The 27,880-nt window shown below is 39.6% G+C and overlaps 1 protein-coding gene across 5 annotated transcripts; it reads left to right on the top strand.

Moving 5' to 3' along the window:
• The first annotated feature begins 10,095 nt into the window (after window positions 1-10,095).
• On the top strand, window positions 10,096-26,421 carry UPF3B (UPF3B regulator of nonsense mediated mRNA decay). Of its 5 annotated transcripts, XM_036839441.1 has the most exons (12): window positions 10,103-10,433; window positions 11,326-11,432; window positions 11,607-11,713; window positions 16,427-16,525; window positions 17,830-17,940; window positions 18,974-19,017; window positions 19,485-19,667; window positions 20,072-20,110; window positions 21,967-22,127; window positions 22,463-22,757; window positions 25,414-25,521; window positions 26,293-26,418. In XM_036839441.1, the coding sequence occupies exons 1-12, from the start codon at window positions 10,257-10,259 to the stop codon at window positions 26,299-26,301; spliced, it is 1,440 nt and encodes a 479-aa protein (XP_036695336.1). In that variant the 5' UTR covers window positions 10,103-10,256; the 3' UTR covers window positions 26,302-26,418. The 5 variants fall into 5 exon arrangements, with proteins under 5 accessions (XP_036695339.1, XP_036695338.1, XP_036695336.1 ...); XM_036839444.1 differs by lacking the exon at window positions 22,463-22,757 and having other exon boundaries at window positions 10,096-10,433; XM_036839439.1 differs by having other exon boundaries at window positions 10,104-10,433; window positions 25,414-26,421.
• The last annotated feature ends 1,459 nt before the right edge of the window (window positions 26,422-27,880 follow it).

Here is a 27,880-nt window from a genome sequence, read left to right as displayed (position 1 = left end):
TTACATCTCTGGAAGGGTTTGGCAGAAAAATTAGTAATAGGTAATACAAGGAAACAAATCAGTCAAACTAACTAACCAAAATAGGAATTCCCTGGCAGTCCAGTGGTTGGGATTCCGCACTTTCACTGCTGAGGGCGCGGGTTCAATCCCTGGTCGGGGAGCTAGGATCCCACAAGCCGCAGGGCGTGGCCAAAAAAATAAAATAAAATAACCAAAGTAATTAATAACTCCAGGGAAAACAAAATGTCATATATGAAAGGAAGCATAATAATGGTATATTATATGTCTCAGCTAGGAACAACATTTATATAGTCATAATAATGTTAACACCGACTTAGGATTAAATGAAAGAAATAAAACTAAATGGGATAAGGGGACGTATATGCAAGAACAAGATGTGGCATTATGAGTAAATCTTATTAGAAGCACTACTGTTATTTACTTGTGGTTTATCAGTCTGCCATGACTTGAGTGATTAATAACATATACAATTTGTGAGCTGGAACTATTTTCTACAATAGACATATTTATGACATCATGAAATTCTCCAAAACATGTTTTACAAGCTATTGGAGCTAATACATGCCTAACACAGGATGGGTAAAGACAGGTTCTTTAGCAAAATATTATGAGTCCTTAAGTCCTTATACTAAATGTCAGGGAGGCACAATAGAAAGGACCCCTATGGCTTATGACAAAGAGAAAAGCATAGTCAAATTTACTCTTACTTGGAAATTTGCCTTCAAGATGTTTAAGGTTTCTTATTTAGCTAACAAGGTCTTGAATATTCTCCAGCTTTTTTTTTAATTAGTACAGAGGAAAGTAATCTATAACAAAGCACATATTAAAAAAATAAAACATTACTAACAACAACAAAAAAACAAAGCACATAAATGAACAGAATATCTTAGGTCCAAAAAACTGTTTTTTCTCCATCCAATATTCCATGTCTATTTTTCTCTTTTAATTGAGAGTGGACAGAAGAGACAAATAATTGTATTGTACATTTTCCCTCTCAGATACTTTCTGACTCTACTTGTGTGCCCACACATGCGTGTTTGTGGGTGGCGGTGGCTATAAGAGAACTCAACGCTCATCTTCAATAAAATTCAATAGATAATTCCTTCCTTTGTTTCTATGTGAAACTGAGTGGAGTAGGGGAAGAATTTGGGGAATTAATTAGGCAAGCAATCCTCTGTTTTAATATTTAGGAAAAGAAATCCAAATAACTTTTTAAAATTGTGGCAGAAACTAATCTAAAATTATTTATCTTAACATCATCAAGATAAATCTTTTCTATTTTTTTTCTTTTTTCTTTTTTGGCCGTGCTGCACAGCTTTTGAGATCTCAGTTCCCTGACCAGGGACTGAACCCAGGCCACAGCAGTGAAAGCCTGGAATCCTAACCATTAGGCCACCAGGGAACTCCCAAGATAAATCTTTTCTATTTTGAATACCCTGTTCTTAGCTGGTGACTCTAAATGGTATCATTTTTTTTTAGGGAAGAAGTAGATTTATTTAGAGAGAAACACATTCCATAGACAGAATGCGGTTCGCCTCAAAAGGCAAGAATGACCCTGGGAGAAACACTCCACAGAGTGTGGGCCATTTTAGAAGATGAGAGATCAGTGATTTCATTTTTAAACTCACTATTATTCATTACTCATATGATTATCTGAACCACAGTTTAAAGTATTTGAAACAACCAAAAGGCAAAGGATTTCTAACGTCTATAAAGAGAAAACATGAACTACTGAAACCAAGCAGAACCCTGAGGGGCCTTACCTGGGACAGACCCCTCCACGTCCCTCGCATCTGTTTGCAGAAAAGCTTTAGCCTCCTAGGCCTTCCCTAGGGTAAATTTAATCAGAGAAGTGAGAAAATGCAGAAACAAAGGAAAGCAGTCAAGCAAGACAAAATAATAATAGTTTATCCATAAAACAAAGTCAAGGACCTTTAGTTTCTCCTCAAGGGCTAGAGATAATATCCTGAGCTACATCCTTGAGTTGTTTTGCAGATACTAAAACTGCCACCAATTGGAAAAAGTTAACTGCATGCTGACCACCAGCACGGAGACCCCAGACTGGCTGGAACTCAGCAGGTTGATGATTGAGATTCCCAAAACATCACTCTGTTACCTCACCATCAACCAATCAGAGAATTGTGCATGAGCTGATCACACTCCCTCACACTGTCTTTAAAAACCCTTCCCTGAAAGCCATCAGGGAGTTTGGGTCTTATAAGCATGAGCTGGCTATTCTCCTTGCTTGACCCTATGTTGGGCACCTTATAATAAACACTGTACTTTCCTTCACCACAATCCAGTGTCAGTAGATTGGCTTGACTGCATAGGGTGAGTGGACCCAAGTTTGGTTCAGTAACACTATGAGATCTTTTAACATTGGAAGCTTTTTTTTGTCTTTGGAACATTGTCCTACTTGAAATTAGGAAAGTATTAATTTTGAACCATTTTCCCCCTTAGCCTTAGAAGTTTCTGCTTAGTAGCTGTTTACCATACATAAAGAAGAAACACTTCTGGTCATAACTTTTTTGTTTTCTTATATATTCATCTTTGATGTCTTTTTCCCCTTTGGGGTTTTTTATAGCTCCAAATCCCTCAAACCTGAATTTCTATAAGTTCATTATTTCCCTTTCTAATTGTCTTCCTTTACTTCTATATCTATAGAATGTGTTACTGTACTTGTTTAATATTTGACAAAATCTCTTCATATTTTTATAATATAAACATCGTTTTATTAACATTACTGTTGCATCTGAGAATTTACCAGTATTTTTAAGATAAAAGATAACTAATTTTTTCTAGGTTTGTTTTTTTTAAAACTAGCAGCCTTGGAGATGTAATTTGGGTTCATGAATCACCTGTATTACTTACTAACCATGTAATTTTGGATTTGAGCCACCAAAATATGTCTTAATTTCACCCACTGCAAAATAGTGAAAGCAATAGCAGCCACCTCATAGGGCTGGTGTGAGGGCTAAACACGTTATTACACCTAATGTGCCCAGCACAGGGTAAAATTGAGCTTTTTTTCATGATTGTTTCTGTTGTTGTGAGTCCGTAAGTCTTTTGTCTAAACATAATCTCACTCTCAGTACATAGGCTCTTTCTAAGTCCATATTAGAGAATATGATTAACTTGTAATTTTTGTTTGACTTTTATACCCTATAAATTTATTCCCCTGAGAAAATTATACATTTTCAGGATTTTAAACCTTATTTTATTTACTTACAAGTTTACATAAGTGTGGTATTCTCACTCAGAATCTAATGTCACTCCTCTAAGCCTCAGCCACCAATTTTAAACTGAAAAAAAATTTTTTAATTGAGAAATTCACTTTTGTTTCCCATGAAACTGAATTGCTTATGTCATATCTTCCATTACCTCTTGTTTTATGTCATCAGTACACATGGGGAATAGCTGGTTAACATCTTTTGTTATAATCCTTGACCAATGGGAAGGTACTTTAAATAATTATACTATGTAATCCTCCTTTTTACATTGGAGTCCAAAGTTCTCAAACATATCTTTAACTTGGCTAATATATAAAATAAGCTGTTATCCTTTCCTTTACAGATAACTTTAGAATCAGCAGGCACTTATGTGGATTTTTTTTTTTTTGTACTTCACAAATTATCCAACTCCTTTTCTCATCGTCTGCTTGGGATTTGGGTAGTTTCAGAGCTGTTCTGGATCAAGAATTAATTAAAAACAACAACAAACACAACAGCATTTAAATGAAAGGAACTTTGATCTTGAAGTTGGATGTTAGTGTTATATTGCCCATTATGCTGGGTGGAGCTGAACATCGGGCAGTCCCACATGATTCCCACAAGGAATTTTATTTGTGAAAGGAGTTAATACAAAAGGGGTAATACAACTTATAAAAAGCAGTCTGCTCAATGAAGGCCAGGGAAGAATTTTTAAACTAAGGGTTTTTCTCTGTGTATGTGTAAACATTTTCTTTCTGCTTTTCTACGGTGGGGTCCCAACCATGATATTGCCAACTTGGGAAGTGGGAAGAAGGATCTTGGAGTGTACAATCAAATGCTGAGAATCAATGATGTAAGGAACTTTGAGGAGAGTTTCTCTCTCTCTCTCTCTCTCTCTCTCTCTCTCTCCTTTACTCGCGCCCTTAACTGGTGAAAAGGAGCCGTAACACCCCCGCACCTTGGTTTTGTTTTTTTTATTTTGCTTTGGAATAAATAATATATTAACATGGTGCAATAACCAAAAGGTTAAAAAGGCATACAGTAAAAAATAAACATATGAAAAGGTGTTCTACTGCACTAATCATCAGAAAAATGCAAAGTAAAACTACAATGAGCAACCACTACACACCCACCAGACATTAGCAAGTGTTGGGAAGGGTGTGAAGCAATTGGGACTCTCACACACTGTTGGTAAGAGTGTAAATTGGTACAACCTCTTGGAAAACTCTTTGGCAGTATCTAATAGAGTGGAGCATATGCTTACTCTGGGATCCAGCAATTCCACTCCTAGGTATGTATCCAACGTAAATGAATACATACGATCACCAAACAACACATACTAGAATGTTCAGAGCAGCACCCCAAATATTGGAATGGATAAATAAACTGTGGTAGATTCATTCAATGGAATATTATACAGCAATGAGAATGAACAATTCAAAGCTACATACGACAACATAAATGAATCTCATAGTCATAAAAGTTGAGAGAGGGAGTTCCCTGACGGCCTAGTGGTTAGGGTTCTGGGCTTTCACTGCCGTGGCCCGGGTTCAATCCCTGGTCAGAGAACTGAGATCCCACAAGCTGCATGGTGCAGCCTAAATAAATAAACAAAAGTTGAGAGAAAGAAACTCGACATAAAAGAATACATGCTGTGTGATTCAATTTACATAAAGTTTAAAACAAGCAAAACTAATCAATGGTGTTAGAAGTTAGGATGGTGGTATTCTTGGTGGGGGAAGTGACTGAGCAGGAACACCAAGAGGGCATCTGGAATGCTGGCAATGTTCTACTTCTTGATCTCAGTGCTGGTTACGTGAGTGTATTCACTCTGTGAAAATTCATCAAGCTATATGTTTATTATTTGTGCACTTATCTGTACGTGTTGTACTTTAAAATTTTAATTAAAAAGAAACTTCAGGGCTTCCCTGGTGGCGCAGTGGTTGAGAATCCGCCTGCCAATGCAGGGGACACGGGTTCGAGCCCTGGTCTGGGAAGATCCCACATGCCGCGGAGCAACTGGGCCCGTGGGCCACAACTACTGAGCCTGCTCGTCTGGAGCCTGTGCTCTGCCACAAGAGAGGCTGCGATAAGGAGAGGCCCGCGCACCGCGATGAAGAGTGGCCCCCGCTCGCCGCAACTGGAGAAAGCCCATGCACAGAGACGAAGACCCAACACAGCCAAAAATAAATAAATAAATAAATTTATATATTAAAAAAAAAAAGAAACTTCACAGGGCTTCCCTGGTGGCACAGTGGTTAAGAATCCACCTCCCAACGCAGCGGACATGGGTTCAAGCCCTGGTCCGGGAAGATCCCACATGCTGCAGAGCAACTAAGCCCGTGCACCACAACTACTGAGCCCACGTGCCACAACTACTGAAGCCCACGCACCTAGAGCCCGTGCTCCGCAACAAGAGAAGCCAACGCAATGCGAAGCCCGCGCACCGCAAGGAAGAGTAGCCCCTGCTTGCTACAACTAAAGAAAGCCCGCGCGCAGCAACTAAGACCCAACGCAGCCAAAAATAAATAAATGAATGAAAATGAAATTCCCTTTAAAAAAAAAAAAGAAACTTTACAGTGTGTGGTAGGCAAAATAATGCCCCCTTAAATTGTCTACACCCTAATCCCCAGAACCTGTGACTATGTTACATTATATGGCAATGGGAATTAAGGTTGCTAATCAGCTGACTTTAACATAGGGAGAGTATCCTGGATTATCCAGGTGGGCACAACATAGTCACAGGGGTCCTTAAAAGTGGAAGGGGGAAGCAGAAGAGAGAGTGAAAGAGACATAGATGAAGCATGGTCAGAGAGAGATGCTATGTTTTTTTTTTATATATATATATATATTTATTTATTTGGCTATGCTGGGTCTTAGTTGCAGCATGTGGGATCTTTAGTTGCTGCATGTGGGATCTAATTCCCTGACCAGGGATCGAACCCAGGCCCCCTACGTTGGGAGCACGGAGTCTTAGCCACTGGACCACCAGGGAAGTCCCGAGAGATGCTATATTATTGGCTTTGAAGATGGAGGGAAGGGCCACAAGCTGAGGAATATGAGCAACCTCAAGAATCTGGAAAAGACAAGGAACTAGATTCTCTCCTAGAGCCTCCAGGAAGGAACTCAGTCCTGCCATCACCTCAGTTTTAGTCCAGTGAGACCTCTGTTGGACTTTTAACCTACAGAACTGTAAGATAATAAATTTGTGTTATTTTAACCCAAAAAATTTGGGGTAATTTGTTGCAGCAGTAATAGGAAACTAATACAGGCGGTGTGAGGAGAGATCAGGTGTTCAGTCTTGGACATGTTCAGAGAATCTGAATGTGTTAGACATCTAAGTGGAGATGTCAAAGTAGGCAGTTGGATATATGTCTGGAATTCAGAGGAGAGGTATGGACTGGTGATATAAATTTTGGAGTTGTCAGCAAAGAGAGAAAATCCACAAGAACAGATGAGACTAACAGAGGAGTGAGTGTAGATAGAAAAGGGGTCTAAGGACTGAGCCCTGGAACACCCAACTCTGACGACTGAAATACAGCAGTTGTTTAAAGCTAGCAAGCACTCCAAAACAGGCATACACCAAGATGTAAATGCAAAGCTAAGTAGGAGTTCAGAGGCAGATACTTAAGCTAGGCTTGTACGAGTGGGCAGGTGCTGGAGGCAAGAGTGAGTAACAGATCCCAAATACAGGGAAATAGCCTTGGCAACAGGAATTAGGAACACAAGCATATGCTTGGCAACAGAAGTGAGAAAATTTAAGAATGGAGTCTGGGTAATATATTCTAGACGTCAGCAAAAATGGGTCCTTGGCCCTGAGCCAGCTTTCTGCCTTGGGTTTCTATTGCATCCTTAACTTGGTTCCTGCCTGCTGTGGGTGTCTGTGTTTCTCTCTGGCTTATCATTTGCCCTTCTCTCCCACTTCACTTCCTTTTTCCTTAATTGTACATAATAGAGATATAATATGTTCAATTGATACTAACACTTTTTTTCACATTTTAACACCTCTGAAATCAAGATACATCTTAAAATTGATAGTGTGTCATAGTTCAATTGGCAGCATTTTTTTTCTTTCTTTGTATATAAAATAATGGTTTTAGATTCGATGGTATCTTAGAGTTGATGAAATACAAACGCTCTATCATTTAGAGCAATATTTTTCTTTTTTTTTTTTTAAGAGAAAGGTAATTTTAAATTTATTTATTTATTTATTTATTTATTTTTGGCTGTGTTGGGTCTTCGTTTCTGTGTGAGGGCTTTCTCTAGTTGCGGCAAGTGGGGGCCACTCTTCATCGCGGTGCGCGGGCCTCTCACTATCGTGGCCTCTCTTGTTGTGGAGCACAGGCTCCAGGCGCGCAGGCTCAGTAGTTGTGGCTCACGGGCCCAGTTGCTCCGTGGCATGTGGGATCTTCCCAGACCAGGGCTCGAACCCATGTCCCCTGTATTGGCAGGCGGATTCTCAACCACTGCGCCACCAGGGAAGCCCAATATTTTTCTTTTTATTGAGATATAGGCTTAGGTTGGGAAATATCTCTGCAAGTTATGCCTCACCAGGGAAATGTCAATTCTAATCACCCTGGGACAGCTTTTGGAGCTTTTTCTTTCTCTTGAAGCTGCTGCTCTTGCTGGCAGCAGCCTCTTCAGGTCCACTGCTGAGTGGCTCCTCCTTGGAAGAGAATTTCCTCTTTTTCTTTTCTTTTTTTTAAATTTTCAGTACATTAAATTTACTCATAAAAACATTCTAAAATGTACAATTTTTCCTTTTTAACAAAGTATAATAAAACATTAAGAAACCCCAAAACAGAATACTTGACATTTACAAGAGAATTTCCTCTTTTTCTTGGGGACACTCTTGTTTCCTGCCTCTTTAGGGTCACTAATTGGTTCCTTTTTGGGGAAAGATTTCTTCCTCTTGTAAAGACTTCCACTGCCAGCTGTCTCTTCAAGATCACTACTAACCAGCTCCTCCACGGAAAAAGATTTTTCTTGGGTTTGGAGAAGGAGACAGATTCCATTCCATTCTCCTGAGGAGCCCCCTGGGGCTTTTGCTAAGCAATATTTTTCAAATTTTGCATTTCTTTTAATCTGAGGGGCTGAATTTCAATAAAATATAATTTACATGAAATAATATTTGCCAATTTTAAGTGTACAATTCAATGAGTTTACACAAATGTCTGCAGTCCTGCAACCACCACCACAATCATGATAAAGAGCATTTTTTATAATTCCAAAAAGTTCCCTGGAGCCCTTCTGCAGTCGAGCCCTTCTGCAGTCAATCCCTTCTCCCCACCCCCGGACACCCCTGGCAATCATTGATCTGCTTTCTCTCACTATAGTTTTACCTTTTCTGGAATTTCATATCAGTGAGATCATACACCATGTATTCTCTTTGTGTCCTGATTCTTTCACTCAGCATAATCGTTTTGAGATTCACTCATGTGGATGGACGTATCGGTTCATTTTTATTGCTGAGTAGTATTTCGATCTATGGATGTGTCACATTTTGTTTATGCATTAGCCAGTTGACAGATATTTGGGTTGTTTCCAGTTTGGGGCTATTATAAATAATGCATAACTAGCCTTTTTAAAAGCGGGAAGGGGGGCAATCCCATCTAAAGCAAGTTGGGTTTTATTTTATTTTCTCCTCCCTGTGGGGCATCAGTACCATGATAGATTCCTTTTACTTTTAAAAATGGTGATGAAGGGCTTCCCTGGTGGCGCAGTGGTTAAGAATCTGCCTGCCAATGTAGGGGACACGGGTTCGAGCTCTGGTCTGGGAAGATCCCACATGCCGCGGAGCAGCTAAGCCCGTGAGCCACAGTTACTGAACCTGCTTGTCTGGAACCTGTGCTCCGCAACGGGAGAGGCCGCGATAGTGAGAGGCCCGCGCACCGCGATGAAGAGTGGCCCCCGCTCTCCACAGCTGGAGAAAGCCCTCGCACAGAAACGAAGACCCAACACAGCCAAAAATAAATAAATTAATTTTAAAAAAATTAAAAAAAAAACGGTGATGAAAACAAATCTCATACATTTTGGTTATAATGATCCTTTAATGTCAGTGTTCTGTGCGTGTTTATTAAGTGTCTGAATCCTAATCAATATAAGGAAAAAAAACTCTAAAGCCTCTGAAAGGACACTTCACAACCAATGATAGAAAATACAAGTCGTTCCCCTAGTGAGGTAAACTTTGGATAACATCGGGTTTATCTGAGGAAAACAAAGCCCACAGAAAGTATCTTTAGATCTGAAAAACACTACACTTTCAAGATTAAGGATTCCATTTACTTACAAATAGGAACCCTGAAACACCTACGACTCCAGATCTCCCGGCCAGAAGCGGGTAAATGCTTTTTTATTTATTTATTTATTTATTTTTGGCTGCGTTGGGTCTTCGTTGCTGCCCGCGGGCTTTCTCTAGTTGGCAGCGAGCGGGGGCTGCTCTTCCTTGCGATGCGCGGGCTTTTCATTGCGGTGGCCTGTCTTGTTGCGGAGCACGAGCTATAGGTGCGCGGGCTTCAGTAGTTGTGGCGCGTGGGCTCAGTAGGCTCGTGGGCTCTAGAGCGCAGGCTAAGTAGTTGTGGCACGCGGGCTTAGTTGCTCCGCGGTATGTGGGATCTTCCCGGACCGGGGCTCGAATCTGTGTACCCTGTATTGGCAGGCAGATTCTTAACCACTGCGCAACCAGGGAAGCCCGAGTAAGTGCTTTGTATGCCGGGATTTGTAGTCCGTGAAATACTCGTCCCAGCCAAGATGGCGGAGTTGCTAATAACTTGCCCCGAGGGAGTCTGGGTCGCAAGGGGATTGGGCGGTGCGGGGATTCCGCGGGCGGGAAGCTAAGACCAGGTGCTACAACCTTTCCACTGAAAGAAGCCGGACGTCCTGAAGTCTCGCGAGATCCTGGCGCGGCCCAACGGAAAGCAGGGCTTCGGCTATCACTAGGGGCGCCTGTTGGGGGCGGAGCTCTGTCCGGAGTGGGCCGGGAGTCTTTAGGTGCCGGCGTAGTGGCGTTTAGGCCGAGCTACCGCGATGAGGAGCGAAACCGTGGCCATGAAGGAGGAGAAGGAGCATAGGCCTAAGGAGAAGCGAGTAACCCTCTTGACTCCCCCGGGGGCTACAGGCAGCGTCTGTGGGGCTTCGGGGGACAGCATCAAACGGGAAGATAAGCAGGATCGGAACAAGGAGAAGAAAGAGGCGTTGAGCAAGGTATCTGGCCGGCTGTCGGCCCAGGAGAGGGCGGGACGGTTCCAACACCCGTGGAGGATGGTTGGGAAGGGGCTGCCCTCTTCCTCTCCCAGTCTCTTCCTCTGTTTCTTCACTTGAGTGAAAATCGCATCACCCTGTCTCATCCACTCGCCAGAAATGTGGGAGCCCCTCCCCGCCGAGCCCCGGGATGGGAGTCAGGGAGGGCGGGGGGATTCCCAGACAAGAAGGGTTTAGGTCAGAGCTGTGAGATTATAATGGGAGGGGTAGCGATAGTGAAAAGAATGAGGAATTGGAGGGGAATTATTGAATAGTGAAGAGGCCATCACGGGTGGGAGTAGTTTGTGATAGGAATATTAATAGAGGCTCATTGAGGGAGTGGGTGGGTGGGGGATATTATGGTCTGGGGGCCAGATCGGGTGCATCCTTATTTGGGGAGCAATGAGGGAATTTGTGGTATTCCTTAGAATTTTGAATTCTTTATGCTGATTGAGTAAGGATTTTATTTTAGGATGTGTTGGATGTGGTAGGGAAATATTAATAAATCAAGAATTCATGGCACCCACTAAAGACCTGGGTTGGTTTACTAATTTCTTACCACTACTGAAAATGGGTGATAGAAAATGAGGCGAAAACCTAGTAAACTGTGGGGCTTCGGGTTAACAGAACCTGAGATTTTCCTTGCTCCAGGCAGTTCTCTTTTCTGAGAGTTGTGGGTTTTTTTTAAACTACGTTACTGTTATGTTTGACTAATCATTCTGAGCTTTCTGAACATTCTCTTGGGTTTTTATAAGTGATCTCATCGTTTAAAGGCCAACTTTCTTCAGGGACAGTGATTCAGGTATGACAGAAAATTGATTTGTACTAATTTTATTTTCCTTATTCATTTCTTAAGGTGGTAATACGGAGATTACCGCCCACTTTGACCAAGGAGCAGCTTCAGGAACATCTTCAGCCTATGCCTGAGCATGATTATTTTGAGTTTTTTTCTAATGATACTAGGTAAAACAAATAAATAAAAGAGGGAGGGGGTAAATGAAAAAGGTTTCTTCCATTCTTTTTTATCCTACTAATGTTTTCCATTTGATTTTTGAGCCTATCTTTTTAATATATGCATACTTGTAATTCAGTCAGACACCTGCAAGCACATTGACATAATTGCTTTCCTCCCTGCAGCCTGTATCCTCATATGTATGCCAGAGCATACATCAACTTTAAAAACCAGGAGGACATTATTTTGTTCAGGGATCGTTTCGATGGTTATGTATTCCTTGACAATAAAGGTAAGTCCTTTTAACTGAGGGGGTTGGTTTCTTTGTCATTTGTATGTTTAAGACAATGTGTGTATCACAGTGTTTTCTCGATGCCTTCATGGCGTTTCTAAAATCCTGGGTGATAGGATGAGCAACATTTAAAGAGTTTTACACATTTGATAAGCTTATGACAGCCTTATAAATAGATAATATGACTTTTTACTGTCCTCAGGTATTTGTATTAACCTATTATTTCTGTAGTTTGATCAACTGAATGAAATTGCCACAGTTTTCTCCTCCAGTGACTGTTCTTTTGCCCGGTATTAGATGATCTGTTGTTTTGAGTATTTACTAGTTTCAACAGTGATACTGATAAATGACTCTTTAAACTTGTATGACAAATTTTAAATATTTACTTCTCATCTTGCTTCAAGGACCAACACTTATTTAAGTCAGATTCTTTATGTCAATAGTTGCCAGTTGGAGTACTGTTTAACATTCTAAGTTGTATATAATTAAAACATTGAACTTGATGATTTCCCACTTTGTATCCAGGAGTTTATAGGGAAGAAAAACTTCTGCCTTAACTCTCATTTTATTATCTGCTGCTTGCAACATTTAGCCAGAGAATGTCCAAGCTTCCATTTGCCACTTTTCTTTTGGCTTTGCAATCATAGGTGAATGATGTGTCTTTTTGTTAGGTTATGTTTTTTCAGTATTAGTTCAAAGTTGGTAAAAAGGAAATCTTTGTCAGGGAATATGCCAGTAAAAGTTGAAGGATTGCTACTGTGTTTGTCCAGCTTTTATTAATCCCCTCAAACCAGCTACTTCTCCACTCCAAGTTTATTCCAGTAGATAGCAGTGATTTCCTGGAAATCTGAGTTGTGTTTAACTTTTTTCCTTTCTTTTTTATCCCTTACATTTAAACAAGTGATGGATTCTGTCAATTTATTGCTTTTTAATATCTTGTTCATCTAGACTTAGTAATACTTTCACGCTTTATATCCTCATCACCTAATGCTTAGACAACCAGTCTCTAACCTTATAGGAGTTTCCATTTTTTTCCACTTTCTGTATAATTTAGTCTTATATTGCCATGAAATTAATCTTTTTGAAAATAGTGACTTAAGATAGCAGTTGGGAAAAAAAGTCCAAATTCCTTAGTCTGGTAGTCAGCATCTTCCATAGTTTGGCCTCACTTCTGTTTTTTTCAGCCTGTCTTCCACAATTTCCTTCTGTTTCAGTCTGGTTTATCTGTTCCTTCTCAAATATATCAATTATTAAGGTAATATGATTCTGCATTCACTAGGATTTCTAAAATCTTGTTTCCTGTGTGACTGCTTTGTGATGCCTAATGGTCAATTCTAGTAATTTATCCTGGCTTATGTTTACATGCCAAAGATCTAAGGATGGAATTTTATACCTTGTATGACATTATTCTATAGCAGGGATCTGGTGTATTTTTCCAGTAGTCACTTGGGGTTTTTTTTTTAAATTGAGATATAACTCACATACCATAAAATTCAATGGTTTTTAGTATATTCACAAGTTTTGTAACCATTACCACTATGTAATTCCAAAATGTTTTTATCACTTCAAAAAGAATCCTGTATTCATTAGCAGTCATCTCCCATTATCCTCTCCCCCTAGACCCTGGCAACCACTGATCTACTAACTATGGATTTCCTTATTCTGGACATTTCATATGAACTGAATCATACAATATGTGGCCTTTTGTGACTGCCTCTTTTACTTAGTATGTTTTCAAGGTTCATCCATGTTATAGTATGTATCATTACCTCATTGCTTTTTTTGTTTTTTTGCATTATTAAAAATTGTGGTAAAATGCACAAATAAAATTTACCATCTTAACCATTTTTAAATGTGCAGTTCAGTAGTGTTGAGTACATTCACATTGTTCTGCAACCAATCTCTAGAACTTCTTCTTGTAAGACTGAAACTCTACCTGTTAAGCAACTCCCCATTTCTCCCTCCCCCAGCCTCTTGCAACTACATTCTACCTCTATGAACCACCCTTCTGTCTATGAAGTTGACCATTCTAGGTACCTCATATAAGTGGAATCATAGTATTTGACTTTTAGTGACTAGCTTATTTCACTTAGCATAATGTCCTCAAGGTTGATCCATGTTGTAGCATGTGTCAGAATCTCCTTTTCCATTGTATGTATATACTTCATTTTCTTTATCCATTCATCTGTTGAGGGACATTTGGCTATTGTGAATAATGCTGCTATGAATGTACAAACATCTGTTCAAGTCTCTGCTTTCACTTCTTTTGAATACATACCCAAAAGTGGAATTGCGGGGTCATATTGTAATTCTATTTTTAATTTTTTTGAGGAACCACCATACTGTTTTCCATAGTGGCTGCACCATTTTATATTCCCACCAGCAATGCATGAAGGTTCTAATTTCGCCATGTCCTTGCCAACACTTGCTATTTTCTGGTTTTTTTTCCCCCTTTAATAGTAATCATTCTGACAGGTATAAGATGATATTTCATTGTGGTTTTGATTGGCATTTCCCTAATGATTAGTGAGGTAATAGTTTAATCTTTTCATATGCTTGAGCACATAGCATCTTTTCATTTGCTTATTGGCCATTTGTATACCATCTCTGGAGAAATATCTATTCTAGTCCTTTGAACATTTTTTTTAATTAATTTTATTTATTTATATTTATTTTTTTTGGCTGTGTTGGGTCTTCGTTTCTGTGCGAGGGCTTTCTCCAGTTGCGGCAAGCGGGGGCCACTCCTCATCGCGGTGCGCCGGCCCCTCACCATCGTGGCCTCTCTCGTTGAGGGGCACAGGCTCCAGACGCGCAGGCTCAGCAGCTGCGGCTCACGGGCCCAATTGCTCCGCGGCATGTGGGATCCTCCCAGACCAGGGCTCAAACCCGTGTCCCCTGCATTGGCAGGCAGACTCCCAACCACTGCGCCACCAGGGAAGCCCGTTTGAACATTTTTTAATCAGATTATTTGGGATTTTTTTTTGTTGAGTTGTCAGAGTTCTTTACATATTCTGTATATTGACCCCTTATCAGATATATGATTTGCAAATATTTTCTCCAATTCTGTAGCCTTCCTTTTCTCTCTGTTGATTATGTCCCTAGATGCACAGAAGTTCTTAAATTTTTTTTTAATTTATTTATTTTATTTATTTTTATTTTTGGCTGCGTTGGGTCTTTGTTGCTGTGCACAGGCTTTCTCTAGTTGTGGCGAGTGGAGCTGCTCTTCGTTGTGGTGCACAGGCTTCTCATTGTAGTGGCTTCTCTTGTTGCGGAGCATGGGCTCTAGGTGCATGGGCTTCAGTAGTTGTGGCACGCGGGCTCAGTAGTTGTGGCTCGCGGGCTCTAGAGCACAGGCTCAGGAGTTGTGGCGCACAGGCTTAGTTGCTCCGCGGCATGTGGGATCTTCCCGGACCAGGGCTCGAACCCGTGTCCCCTGCATTGGCAGGCAGATTCCCAACCACTGCACCACCAGGGAAGCCCCAGAAGTTCTTAATTTTGATGTAGCACAGTTTATCTATTTTTCACTTTTGTTGCCTGTGCTTTTGGTGTCTCCTGGTGTATTTTTTAATAACAGCTTTACTGAGATATAATGCATATGCCATAAAATTCACCCTTTTAAAGTGTACAGTTCAGTGTTTTTTAGTATATTCACAGAGTTGTGCAGCTGTCGCCACAATCTAATTTTAGAACACGTTTCTCTAAAGAGAAACCTCGTACCCATTAGCTGTTACTCCTCATCTGCAGACAAGCACTAACCTACTTTCTTTCTTTTTTTTTTTTTTTTTAAATAATTCTTTATTTTATTTATTTTATTTTTGGCTGTGTTGGGTCTTCGTTTCTGTGCGAGGGCTTTCTCCAGTTGCGGCGAGCGGGGGCCACTCTTCATCGCAGTGTGCGGGCCTCTCACTATTGCGGCCTCTCTTATTGCGGAGCAGAGGCTCCAGACGCGCAGGCTCAGTAGTTGTGGCTCACGGGCCTAGTTGCTCCGCGGCATGTGGGATCTTCCCAGACCAGGGCTCGAACCCATGTCCCCTGCATTGGCAGGTGGATTCTTAACCATTGCGCCACCAGGGAAGCCCTAACCTACTTTCTATCTCTATAGCTTTACCTGTTCTAGAGATTTCTGATGTATATTTTTGCACTTATAAAATATCAATTTTATTAAGGTATAATTTACATATTAAAATGCATCCATTTTATGTGTGCATTTGGTGACTTTTGACATATTTATACCCCTGTATAATCAGTATTGTAGTCTGGTTTTTTTGTTTGTTTGTTTGTTTGTTTGTTTTGGCCATGCTTCATGGCTTGCAGGATCTTTGTTCCCCCACTAGGGATTGAACCTAGGCCCCTGCAATGAAAGTGCCGAGTACTAACCACTGGACTGCCAGGGAATTCCCTCTGATATATTTTTTAAATGAAAATTAGTTTGTAGATTTTTTTCCCCCACATATCACAATATCACACTTTAGAAGTTGAATTTAAATGAGTATTTTAATTCCCTCCCATATCTTTTCACTAAGTTATCAGTATGAACTGGGGGCTCCTTTGGTAACATGTTGATTTTAGTTGTGCCAATGTGATTTATGCCTGTTGGGAGACCTATTCAGACCACTGTCATCAAAGGAGGCCTAGAGAGTGGTGGGTTGAGTCTCTTGTATCCACTTTTGACATTTTCTTTCTTACAACAAGTATGCTATTTTTTCTAAACAGGTCAGGAATATCCTGCCATAGTAGAATTTGCACCTTTTCAAAAAGCTGCAAAAAAGAAGACTAAGAAAAGAGATACTAAAGTTGGGACTATCGATGATGGTACAGTATAGCTCTAGTTATGTAATGCTAATGCCATGTTTTTTTTAATTTAATTTTTATTTTATATTGGAATATAGTTGATTTACAATGTTGTGTTAGTTTCAGGTGTACAGCAAAGTGATTCTGTTATACATGTACATATATTCATTCTTTTTCAGGTTCTTTTCCCATATGGGTTATTACAGAATATTGAGTAGAGTTCCCTGTGTTGTATATATAGTAGGGCCATGGGTTTTTTAAAAATATTACCTTTGTGGGAATTAAGTGGATTCCAATCTTTTAAATTAAGAAAACATAGGAAATAAAGTTCATGAGAAATGTAATTCACTGATGAAAGCTTTGCTTGTTAGAATGGAGGTGGGTTTCCTCTAGTTTTCACTCTCTTTGGCTAATGGCTTTTCATACCTTCACCATTAAGCAATATATTTTGACTGTTGAGTAGTAAATCACCTTAGATATATTCATTAGAAGACAATGGGAAAAAATCAGATGTTTCAAATTACAACTCCTTGAGGCCTCTTACCATTTTTATGATTATTTATTTGACTTTTGGTTTCCATTTTTATAAAGAGGAAGAGTTATCATTGAGAGCTGTGATGGAAAAATTTCTATACTTGAGTAACTTAATATAAAGTATCTGTAGTGGCCAGTCCTGTTTTCTAGGCTTTGAATATGCAGTTAACTGCACACATAGTAATTACATTGAACTGAAATACTGGAACTAAAAAACTAAAATAATTGCCATTTACGGTAAACTGGATCCAGATTTTGAGATCTCTGTAATGTGGTTGTGTTGGCTAAGGACTTAGCTGCAATATTTTATATCAGATTGGCATTTTAGAATCAACTAGTTTGGTTTCCATTATTTATTACTATAATGGGTATTTTATAAGGAAAACACAGAAAAGACTCAACACACAGCTGCTTATTGATTGTATCATAGATTCAGACCGTGAAGACTAGATCAAGTGACATGCTCCACAGTACATGCTCCAGATACAACGTAATGACTCAGATGTGTTACCCTTTCTGATGTCGGAGGCATCTAGGAAAGAATTCCAGAAGTTACCATCACCTCTAGTGCCACATCTAGGACATCTGCCCTCATTTATCTGTTTAGAACACCCAATTTTCATATGCTGAGTTTAATTAAAGTGAGATGTACTGATGCAGAAACTGCTTACATGCTATACATGATAGTCTCTGAAGGTCCCATAACTATAGCTTGCAGTTCTCCCATAGATATTATTTCCTATTTTGTTTAAAGTCTGCTATATTTTCTATTTACTTAAATAATTATTTAGATCCAGAATATAGAAAATTTTTGGAAAGTTATGCTGCAGATAATGAGAAAATGACATCTACTCCAGAGACACTGCTAGAGGAAATAGAAGCAAAAAATAGAGAATTAATAGGTAAGTGGGCAAAAGGAATTAAGGGTAACAGCTTTTTCATCAGAAGACCTGTCAGACTCCCAGTTCTGTCACTTGCTAGCTGTTTGACCATGGGAAAGGCACTGACTTCTTTAAGACTCTGTTTGTTCTACTATAAAGTGCAGATAATACCTGCCTCACAGGATTATGAGAATGCATTGATAAGGTGGGAAAAATTCTGACTTATTTAGTGCCACACAAATGTAACAGAAGTATAAAAAGTTTGAAGACTCATATGGGACCTTAAGATGTTGGTAAGCCTTTGAAAATCAATTGGTGTTTTCTAGTAATAAGCTCATATTCCTAAAAACAATTTTGACCTGAAAATGTCAAAAAATGAAGTTAGTTACTGCAAAATTGAAAACCACTTGAGAAATTCTAGCTCGGATGTTGGTTTTAGTAGTAAGTTGTCACTACTATATCAGCTCTAAACATAAGCATAGCCTCTGACCCAGGATTTCCACTCCTAGGAATTTATCCTAGGAAGGAAGTATGCTTTTCAAAAAGCTAGCTACAAGGTTAGATAGCATTGTTCAGAATATTGAAGAATGAATTAAATATTCTTCTAAAACTTGGTTTTTATTAATGGATGCATAGTATAAGCCCATCTCCGATACTTTCCATAGAATAAATTCCCAGAAGTGGAATTATGGGGTCAAAAGTATTAGATATTTTTAGCCCCTTACCCCAGTTTCTTCCTGGTTGAGCAAATTTATACTCCCATCTATAAAACAAGAGAATGTCCCTTGCACTTTATTCTCACTGACTGGGAATTGCTCTTTTTAATAATTGTTTCATTGTTTTAATTTGAATTTCTTAACTTTTAAAAAATTATTTTAAACCTTCAGAATCGAAATAGAATACTGTGAAACTTCTTTCCAATAATATAGTTGTGAACTTACTGTTTAAGGAGTGTAGTTTTCCCACCTTGGGTGGTTGGCAGGGAATGTCAGAAAACGGAATCCTTTCTAGGGGTTGATTAAGTATTATTAATAATCTGTTTACATTTATGTAGCTAAAAAGACAACCCCACTTTTGAGCTTCCTGAAAAACAAGCAGGTAAACCTTTTGTTTTTATAGTTCTCTCAATACTTCTATTTCATTGGTTTGCATTCTGTGAATATAAGAGCATTGGGATCCTATAGGAGAGATAGCTGCTTTTTCTGCCATTATTCTTTAAAGATTTTGCTCATTGGCCTCACTCTCTGGCCCTCTCCTTCACTCTGGTTGTTGGACCAAAGATTCACTCTGCAAAACCAGGGAGTCCTTAGCTTGCTCCAGAGACACTCTCTTGATTTCCTGAAAGCCTCTGGATAATGTAGTAAGGCAGCAGTGGGAGACTCTGATATTAGCAGGCCCTGGTCTTTATTCTCTCTCATATTTTGAATGGGGTGGGGAGGGGGTTAAGGAGATAGAAAATGGGAAGGAAAGATGATACAGTTAAGTGGGTGCCCACCATACCTTCAAGACTAAGTTTTTGGTGGCAGTTATCTTGTTTGAAGGTTTGTGTTGATGTTTCTTTCTAGAGGATGAGAGAAGAAAAGAGAGAAGAAAGAAGGAGGCGAGAAATAGAAAGAAAAAGACAAAGAGAAGAAGAGAGGAGGAAATGGAAAGAAGAAGAGAAACGAAAAAGGAAAGATATAGAAAAGCTAAAGAAGATAGACAGAGTTCCAGAAAGGGACAAATTAAAGGATGAACCAAAGATTAAGGTATGAAAATAACTTAAACTGACTGCATGTTGCTGAAAATTGCATGTACTGTATCTACTTCTTCAAATATGCATGCATCTTGTGTTGGTGTAAACAGTTTTTTTGGTTTTGTTTTTGTCTTTTTTGGGGGGGGGAGTGAATCAACAGAAGTCTTTCCTATAATAGTAATAGTATTATTCTTTTAATTTAAAATAATTTAAAAGATTAAGTAGTTTACATGGTATTCAGTGCAGATCTGTGTTATTTTTAATCATTGAAAATGTTCAATTTTGGATTATTATTTTCTCAGTTCTTCATAAATAAGGGCTTAGGGCTGGCTGGCATGAATTACGGGTTATATTCAGCTTTTCCTTCATTTTTGATACATGAAGTTGCCTCATCTGTTTGTTTTCCACTGTCCTCAGGTACACAGGTTTCTGTTACAAGCTGTGAATCAGAAAAATGTAAGGACCAAGTACATGATACAGAGCACCTAGTATCATGTCACACACACAGGTCTTAGTTAATAAGTCCTTTTGGTGGTGGTGGTAGTGTTACCTGTAGAAAACCCCTTCAGACTGACCTAAGTCTTCTTAAAAGCTGAGCCATTTTAAATTCCTACTTTAGAAGGAAGCTCAGATGACTTGCTGATGCTCTGCTGTGTACCCAGGAGCTTCAACAATATACAGCTAGAGGACAACCATGCCTAAAGAGCTCTTTCCCTTCTCTTCTTTTTATATGCCTCTCATAACTGGCTGCCTTGTGGGAGTACTAGGGATATACCCCCTGCATTACGTCCTTTCCCCTCTCACAGGATTCCCCATGTTACCTTCTTGCATCTACCTGGGAATCTGTGAGCAGCAGATTCTGATTAATATATTGCATGTAGGAAGAGGAAAACCTATAGAAAGATCCCAGCCTTGCTACTTCCCTTCTGAGGGCATGGCTTGGCAGCCCTTGCTTCAGCGAACTTCCTGGGGAAGTACTCGTACATAGTACTTCAGAGAAAGTCAGAGAAAATCTCACAGAGATGATGGCAGGGTCTCCTTTTACCTCCTCAAAATTCAGCTGTTCATGTGGCTAGGGTTCCCCTAGGCTCTCCAGGACTCATTATTGGTGATAAGGGGCTTGGCGGCAGTGTGGGGAGGTTCCCATCTTAATTCCTTCTAGCGATTTCTCTGTCCGCCATGCCACAAGTGACTTGACTTGCTATTTCTAACTGTCAGCAAGGCAGAAGGTAGAGCCAGCCATGCTAGAGATATCCGTTAATGTTCTTATTAGAGTAATGAACATCTTGGCTTCTAACAAAGATGTTCATTAGAGAAATAAGAACACTTCCAATGAAACCTGCACATGGTATCCTCACTTTACACTGGTGCCTTCTTAGTGTCCAGTTTGGACTCACCATTTGCAGTGGTTGTCTGTGTGCTGAAATACTTCATGCTTAAGTCTTGTGGTGCTTCGCCTTTTGCTTGGTGGCTTGTATGATGCCTTCACCCTGAGATGAAACTTTCTATGATGCCTTCACTCTGAGACTTGAAATTCTTCTATTTTGCCTAAAAATCTCTCTGAATATCCAACACTTGGGGGTATTCTATAGAGATTTATAGCAGTGGCATGAGAAAGAAATTTTTGTTAGCAATTTGGACTTTATAAACCACTTTTATTTTAGAATTGCATTCTGTCATATATATGACATTGAGCAGAATTCCTATTCAGTAGAGATGGAACTTCACAGTTCCATTGTATGAGGTATTTGGATTTTTAAATCAAATGCCAAATAATTTTTGCTTTTCATCTCTAATGATAATATGATTGTACCATCATAAGTATGTAACTACTCTCAGACTCAAGGCAAAATTATTCCTGCAATGGATCTCTCCTTTGGTGACCAAGGTATTTATCATTGTAATTACTATGTAAAAATAGTCCAACAGTAATGATCTGCTTAGCATTTTAAATTCATACCATATTTTCCTATCAAGTTATGCCAACATGCTGGGCTACAGAAGGCATACTTGAAAGTGTACGTTGGTCTACTTAAAGGTTGACCCATTTAAGCCAAAGGAGTCTTGATCCTATTGCCACAAAGTGATTAAACCACTTCATTTGAGTGGATAACACTTTCACATTAATAGCGTCCTTTTAGCAAATTACTGCTCTCGTGCACTAGTTGTTCACCTGAAAGTTTACGAGTACCTGCAGAGACGGGGGCCTTCTATAGCCTAAATTGAAAATATTTAGTATATTATTTTCTTTGGTAGAATCAGAAGACAATGTCCCACCCTTCAAAATAAACTTAAATTTGTTCTCTTTAAAGCTGCTCAAGAAGCCAGAAAAAGGCGATGAAAAAGAATTGGACAAAAGAGAAAAGGCCAAGAAATTGGACAAAGAGAATCTGAGTGATGAAAGAGCCAGTGGGCAGAGTTGTCCATTGCCCAAACGTTCCGATGGTGAATTTAAAGATGAAAAGCCTAAGAGGTCGGTAGTCGAGGGCTCTTTGGTACATTTGTTTTCGATATGTTTCTAGGTGCTAGTTTTACTGCTACTTTCTGGACTTGTACCTGAATCAAGATACTTGGTTTTATGAGGTGTAGGGGGATGAGGAGGACAGGTTTCATATATTTTAGTATCTTAATCTGGGTGAATGACTTTGGGGGTTTTTTTAAATTGTTTTTCAAAATACTAGTATTTTTTTTAAAATTCTGCTCCAAAAGTTCAACCTCATTGTAGTGGCCAAGTCAGGATCAGAATGTTCCTGCATTTGTGATTAGAAGAGCTTTGAGGGTGCATTCTCAGATTTGTTTTTCATGCAGACCTGAAGATGAGAGTGGCAGAGAATACAGGGAGAGGGAGCGGGATTATGAACGAGACCAAGAGCGCATACTGCGGGAAAGAGAGAGGCTGAAGCGGCAGGAGGAAGAGCGCCGCAGGCAGAAGGAGCGCTATGAGAAAGAGAAGGCTTTTAAAAGAAAGGAAGAAGAAATGAAAAAAGAGAAAGAAGCCCTTCGGGATAAAGGAAAGAAGCCTGAAAGTACAGAACCAGTAGGCAGCTCAGAAAAAACTGAAAAGAAAGAGGAAGTGGTTAAGAGAGATCGCATAAGAAACAAGGTGCTGCTTTTCGTTAAACTTATTTTCATGAGGATTTTTTTTTTGTTTTCCTGCAAGTATAAAGGAAAGGGCTAGCTCGTTGTTCATTATAGAATTTTAGGGGAACTTTAACTATCTGCACCTTTTCAGTCTTGGTGGGGTCCTTTTATTAACTTATTGTTAATAAGATTGTGTATGTATTTCAAACACACACAAAAGTAGAGAGAACAGAGGAATAATGTGATGTACCCATCACCCAGCTTCAGCAATTATCACCTCATGGCCAATCTTCTTTCTACTCTAGCCTATCTTACTCCTACTGGATTATTTTCAAGCAAATCCTAGACAGATAATTTCTTCTTTAAATACATCAATATTAAGAGTAAAGACTTTGTTTTTTTGGCCACGCCCCGAGGCACCATGCAGGATCTTAGTTCCCCAGCCAGAGAGCGAACCCGTACCCCCTGCAGTGGAAGTGCGGAGTTTTAACCACTGGACTGCCAGGGAAGTCCCGAAGACTCTTTTTCTTAATAAAATAACCCTAGTAGCATTTTCACACCAGAAAAAAAACCAAAACTGACAATAACTCCTTAGCATCCTACCTACTCAGTGTTCAGATTTTCCCAATTGTCTCATTAACATCTTTTTTATAGGCTCTAAACAAGGTCCAGAAATTGTATTTGCTTGAAATGTTCCCTTAAGTCTCTTTTAATCTAAACAATTCCTCCTCCTCTTGTTTTCCTACCATTTATTTGTTGCAGAATCCAGTTTGCCCTGCAGAGCTTCTAACAGTCCAGATTGGCTAATTACATCCCTGTGGTATCATTTAACATGTTCCTCTACCTTCTATGTTTCCTTGAAAACCAGTAGTCATATCTAGAGCAGGGTCAGCAAATTTTTTCTGTCAAGGGCCAGATGGTAAATATTTCAGGCTTTGTGGGCCATGTGGTCTCTGTCACAACCAGTAAGCTTTGTAGGAAAGTAGGCATAGACAACATGTAAAAGAATAAGCCTGGCTGTGTGCCAATCAAATTTTATTCACAAAAACAGGTGGCCCCTCATCTAGAGGCCTGAATATATTCAGACTCAATTGTTGGCAAGAATACTTGATAGGTGGTGTTGTGCAGTTCCTACTGCATCATATCAGGAAGCATACAATGTCTGGGTGTCCTTTTATTGTGATAAGATTGATCAGTAGTAATCATATTATGGTTATGTGATAGGATGTCCTTGCTCTTAAGATACACAAGCTGAAATATTTAGCAATGAAGGGTCATGATGTCTGCACTTACTCTCAAATGGTTCTGCAAAAATATAATGTGTCTATATACGTGTATGCCTGCACACACTAGAGTCGGAAAAGGCACATGTGACAAAATGTTAACCATCGTGAATCTAGGAGAAGGGTATTAGGTATTTGTTGTACAAGTTTGGCAACATTTCTATAGATTTAAAATTTTTTAAGATAAAAAGTTGGAAAAACAACTGATCAATTAGTTCAGGTATTGTAAGCCTGATCCATATATTATAAAATTTTTTATCAGCCTTTCTCCTAATAATTTTGTTTAGATGCGTTATTTCATAAGGTGGGGGAAAGGCAAGAAAAACACTTGATCCTTTCCCTTTATTTACAGTATTCAGAGTAATGAGTTGGTGTCCCAGCAACTTGTAGGGGCTATCCATGAGCTTTGTTCTGTTTAGTCTTTAAGAACTTGTGGATTTAGAAATATTTGGTGTACTCCAACTTGTTACTATCAGTTATTGTCCTTGTTGATGGTTAAATTGTCCCATTTTTGCACAGTAGGCGCCCGATCATCTGTTTCTTTAAGTGCTACGCAGCAGTCTCATTTGTTTTAACGTTTCATCTTGTTAAAATAGTGAAATATTTTGCTGGAATTATTCACTTGGGAATAATGCTTTAAGGCTAACTTTCATATGTCAGAGAGAAAGGGCAAGGAAGGCTCATGTCGTGTTTTATTGAAGTTGAAAAAAGGCCTATACATTTAAGTTTTCCAAGGCCATATTGTCATAACCAAACACATTACTTGAACTGAGGGGTACCTGGTGACTTTATTGAGGATTATTTAGGAACCTGAGATCTAAAGTGCCACCTAGAGAGTCTCAAGCTAGGCGGTTACCTTGTTAAACCTGAATTAACAGACAGTCATATTTGTGCTAAGTTACAGGGGTCTGAGCTCATAACTTCAGGGAGGTCTTCATTTAAGACTTTGCATTCTTTATTATTGTTGTTTTTACTCCTAAAATTTTCTCAGGTGGTGGTGCATTTTAAAGTCAATTTACTGATGGGGAAGAGAGATAGCCAGTGGCCATGGTTTCTAAGGAAAAACTATTCAAGCTAATTCAGTTCATCTTGAGATGGTTAAGAAAATTAGGCAGTAGCCTTATCAAAAATTTACTCTAGGCATATAAAATAATACTTATTTTTAACTGCTGCTTAAAAAGTGAAACGGTTGTCTTTCTTTGTAGATAGGGGAAAGGAAGCGGGCAGTTTGAAGCAAATTAACCATCGACACTTACTGTCATGTACTGTGCCCTCACATTTTTGGTCTTGTGTGGGTTCTTTTTGGTATATATCAATATATAACTTAAGACTCTGAAAATCCCCTGTAAATGCTTAGTAGCAATGTTGTAACATTAACATTTCATTTTACTTTAGGATCGCCCAGCAATGCAGCTTTACCAACCAGGAGCTCGAAGCCGAAATCGACTCTGTCCCCATGATGACAGCACCAAGTCTGGAGATTCAACCATAGAAAAAAAGCAGGAAAGTGGTATTAGCCATAGAAAAGAAGGAAGCGAGGAGTGACAGGTCCAAATGGCCTTAGGTGTCCTGACTGTCTAGGCAGCCAAAGAGCACGAATTAAGCAATCCAGAAGTGCCTTCAGGGCGAAGGAATAGAGAGAGAGAAAGGGGGTCGCTGTGCTGGTGGGGTACACTGCAGAGGAGTGTGTCTTGCGTCAAAGCAGGACCCCGCTTGCACACTCCGATTGGAAGTACAATTTCATTTTTCATGCAGTTCCTACAAATTAATTTTAAAGTGTCCGACAAAGCTGAGGGAGAGGACATACATTGCAATTTGCAGGCAGGAAATGTCAAGAGAGGACTTAATTAGGTATGACATGAGAAGAAGATACGGGAACTGGCTCTAAAATCAAAAGGTTTTGTTAATCCTGGATTGAATTTTCTTAATTTCAGTGGAGCAGAGTCACTTTGAAGTCTTGTTCAGATCTAGTTATAGTCATTGTTGGTGATAACTGTTGACTTTGTGTAGTGTAGAAGCAACAAGCATGTAATTGTAATACAAGTACAGTGAAGGATATAACAGATTTTCGCTTCTGCAAAAATTTAAATAGTCATGTCATGTCTATATCCTATGTCCTAAAGTTTTAGGGTTAGTTTTAGTTTTTTGTTTGCTTACGTGAGCTTAGCATAAAAAAAACTTTTTTAACATCTCCTTTTGCCTTTAGCAATTTTTATATTACTAAAGTTTAACCCTTAGTTGGTGCTTGACAATCCAGTCTTTGTTTTATCTTAGGTCTCATAAGCTGAGTGCCTACCGTCTCCAGGAAGGAAACTGCACCAATATTTGTTCCTGTTAAATAGCAACTTTTATTCTTAGCTCGTTTTGCAGTCGATGCCAATAAATATCAACATCACTCAAGTACGAAGCTAAGTGTGTTTATTAACTTTATAAAATAGCTGTTAGTTTTGAGAAATTAAACTTTTGATACTTAATTAACCTTTTGGGAATTTTGAAAGTGGATGAATGATATTTGTTACTACCTTCACTAGCACTATGCCTATATTTTGCTCACCAAGAAGACCAAATCATGGTTCACCACTCTTGTTCCATAAGAAACAAAATGTCTGGACAACATCCTTGAGCTGCTGCTTCATTTCCATGCTGCCAGCTTCTCTAATGTGATGTCAGTTTGCCTTTACTTTATAAGTCACTGCTTTATGTTTACTCAGCTTTTAGAAACCAGTAGCCCAAGAGGCAGGTAAAGAGGAAGAGCCATCGAAGGTGACTGAAAGAGAATGGTCCTCAACTGGGAGAGAGTACCGGCATAAGGGAAGGGGTATTTTCAAGGAGGAGAATGGCTGGCAGTGTCCCATGCCACAGAGAGATTAAGGAAGATAAGAAATGTGCACTGTTCACTGGATTTGGCAGTATTGAGGCACGCGTGAACTGGTGAGGCAGAAACCATGTGACAGTGAGGGGTGAGTGGCAGGTGGGAAGTGGAGATGGGGGCAGTTGGATATACAGGTCTTGGAGCTCAGAGAAGAGATTTGGGCTAGAGATACAGGTTTGGAATTCATCTATTTTTAGGTGATCATTGAAGCCATGGGCCTGGATTTAATCACTTAGGGGGAGAGAGTAGAGAAAGAACAGAAACAGACCTAAGGCCCAGCCTTAAAGAACTCTAAGGATACTATACAAGTAAGGAAATGTATCTATAAAGACAGAAAAGGAGTAGCCAGAGAGCAGGTGAAAAACCAGAAGACTGGTATTATATTACCTAACCCAAGGATAAGAATGAAGAAGGGGAGTGGCCATCAGGGTTGGATGCTGCTGGAAGGTCAAGTGTGATGCCTGAAAAAAGGCCATGGGGGGACTTCCCTGGCGGTCCAGTGGTTAAGACTCCACACTTCCACTGCAGGGGGTAAGGGTTCGATCCCTGATCTGTCAACTAAGATCCCACCTGCCATGTGGCACAGCCAAAAAATATTTTTTTAAAAAAAGGCCATGGGATTCAGTGACTTACAAATCATTGATGACCTGGAATGATAAGGAATGAAAGCCAGACTGGGCTGAGAATGGAAACAGCATAGACAACTTTTCAGAGAAGTTTGGCAGTGAAAAAATGGCGATGATAAAGGGTATTGGGGAAGGATTTTTTTTAATATGAGAAATACTAAAGCACGTTTAGAAGCCAAAAGGAAAGAACTGAGAAAGGATGAATACCCAGGGGAAGTGATAACCACTAGTGTAGGTTTCCTGAGAAGGCAGGTGAAAAGGGAACCTCTTGGCAGCTTAGGAGAAGCATCACCCCAGAACCATCAGTCATGAGTTGGCATCACTTGCCTCTGTACCCAGCCTGGGGCCCGTTGCCAGCCCTCTC

Source organism: Balaenoptera musculus, chromosome X (assembly GCF_009873245.2).
Source record: "Balaenoptera musculus isolate JJ_BM4_2016_0621 chromosome X, mBalMus1.pri.v3, whole genome shotgun sequence".
Taxonomy (NCBI): Eukaryota; Metazoa; Chordata; class Mammalia; order Artiodactyla; family Balaenopteridae; genus Balaenoptera; species Balaenoptera musculus.
This window is presented reverse-complemented; position numbering and strand designations above follow the sequence as displayed.

Coding starts and splice junctions, on each gene's coding strand:
- UPF3B (XM_036839439.1), top strand. CDS start 10,257: ATGAGGAGCGAAACCGTGGCCATGAAGGAGGAGAAGGAGCATAGGCCT. Junction 11,433..11,606: donor TTTTTTTCTAATGATACTAG/GTAAAACAAATA, acceptor TCCTCCCTGCAG/CCTGTATCCTCATATGTATG. Junction 19,668..20,071: donor AGGATGAACCAAAGATTAAG/GTATGAAAATAA, acceptor CACTGTCCTCAG/GTACACAGGTTTCTGTTACA.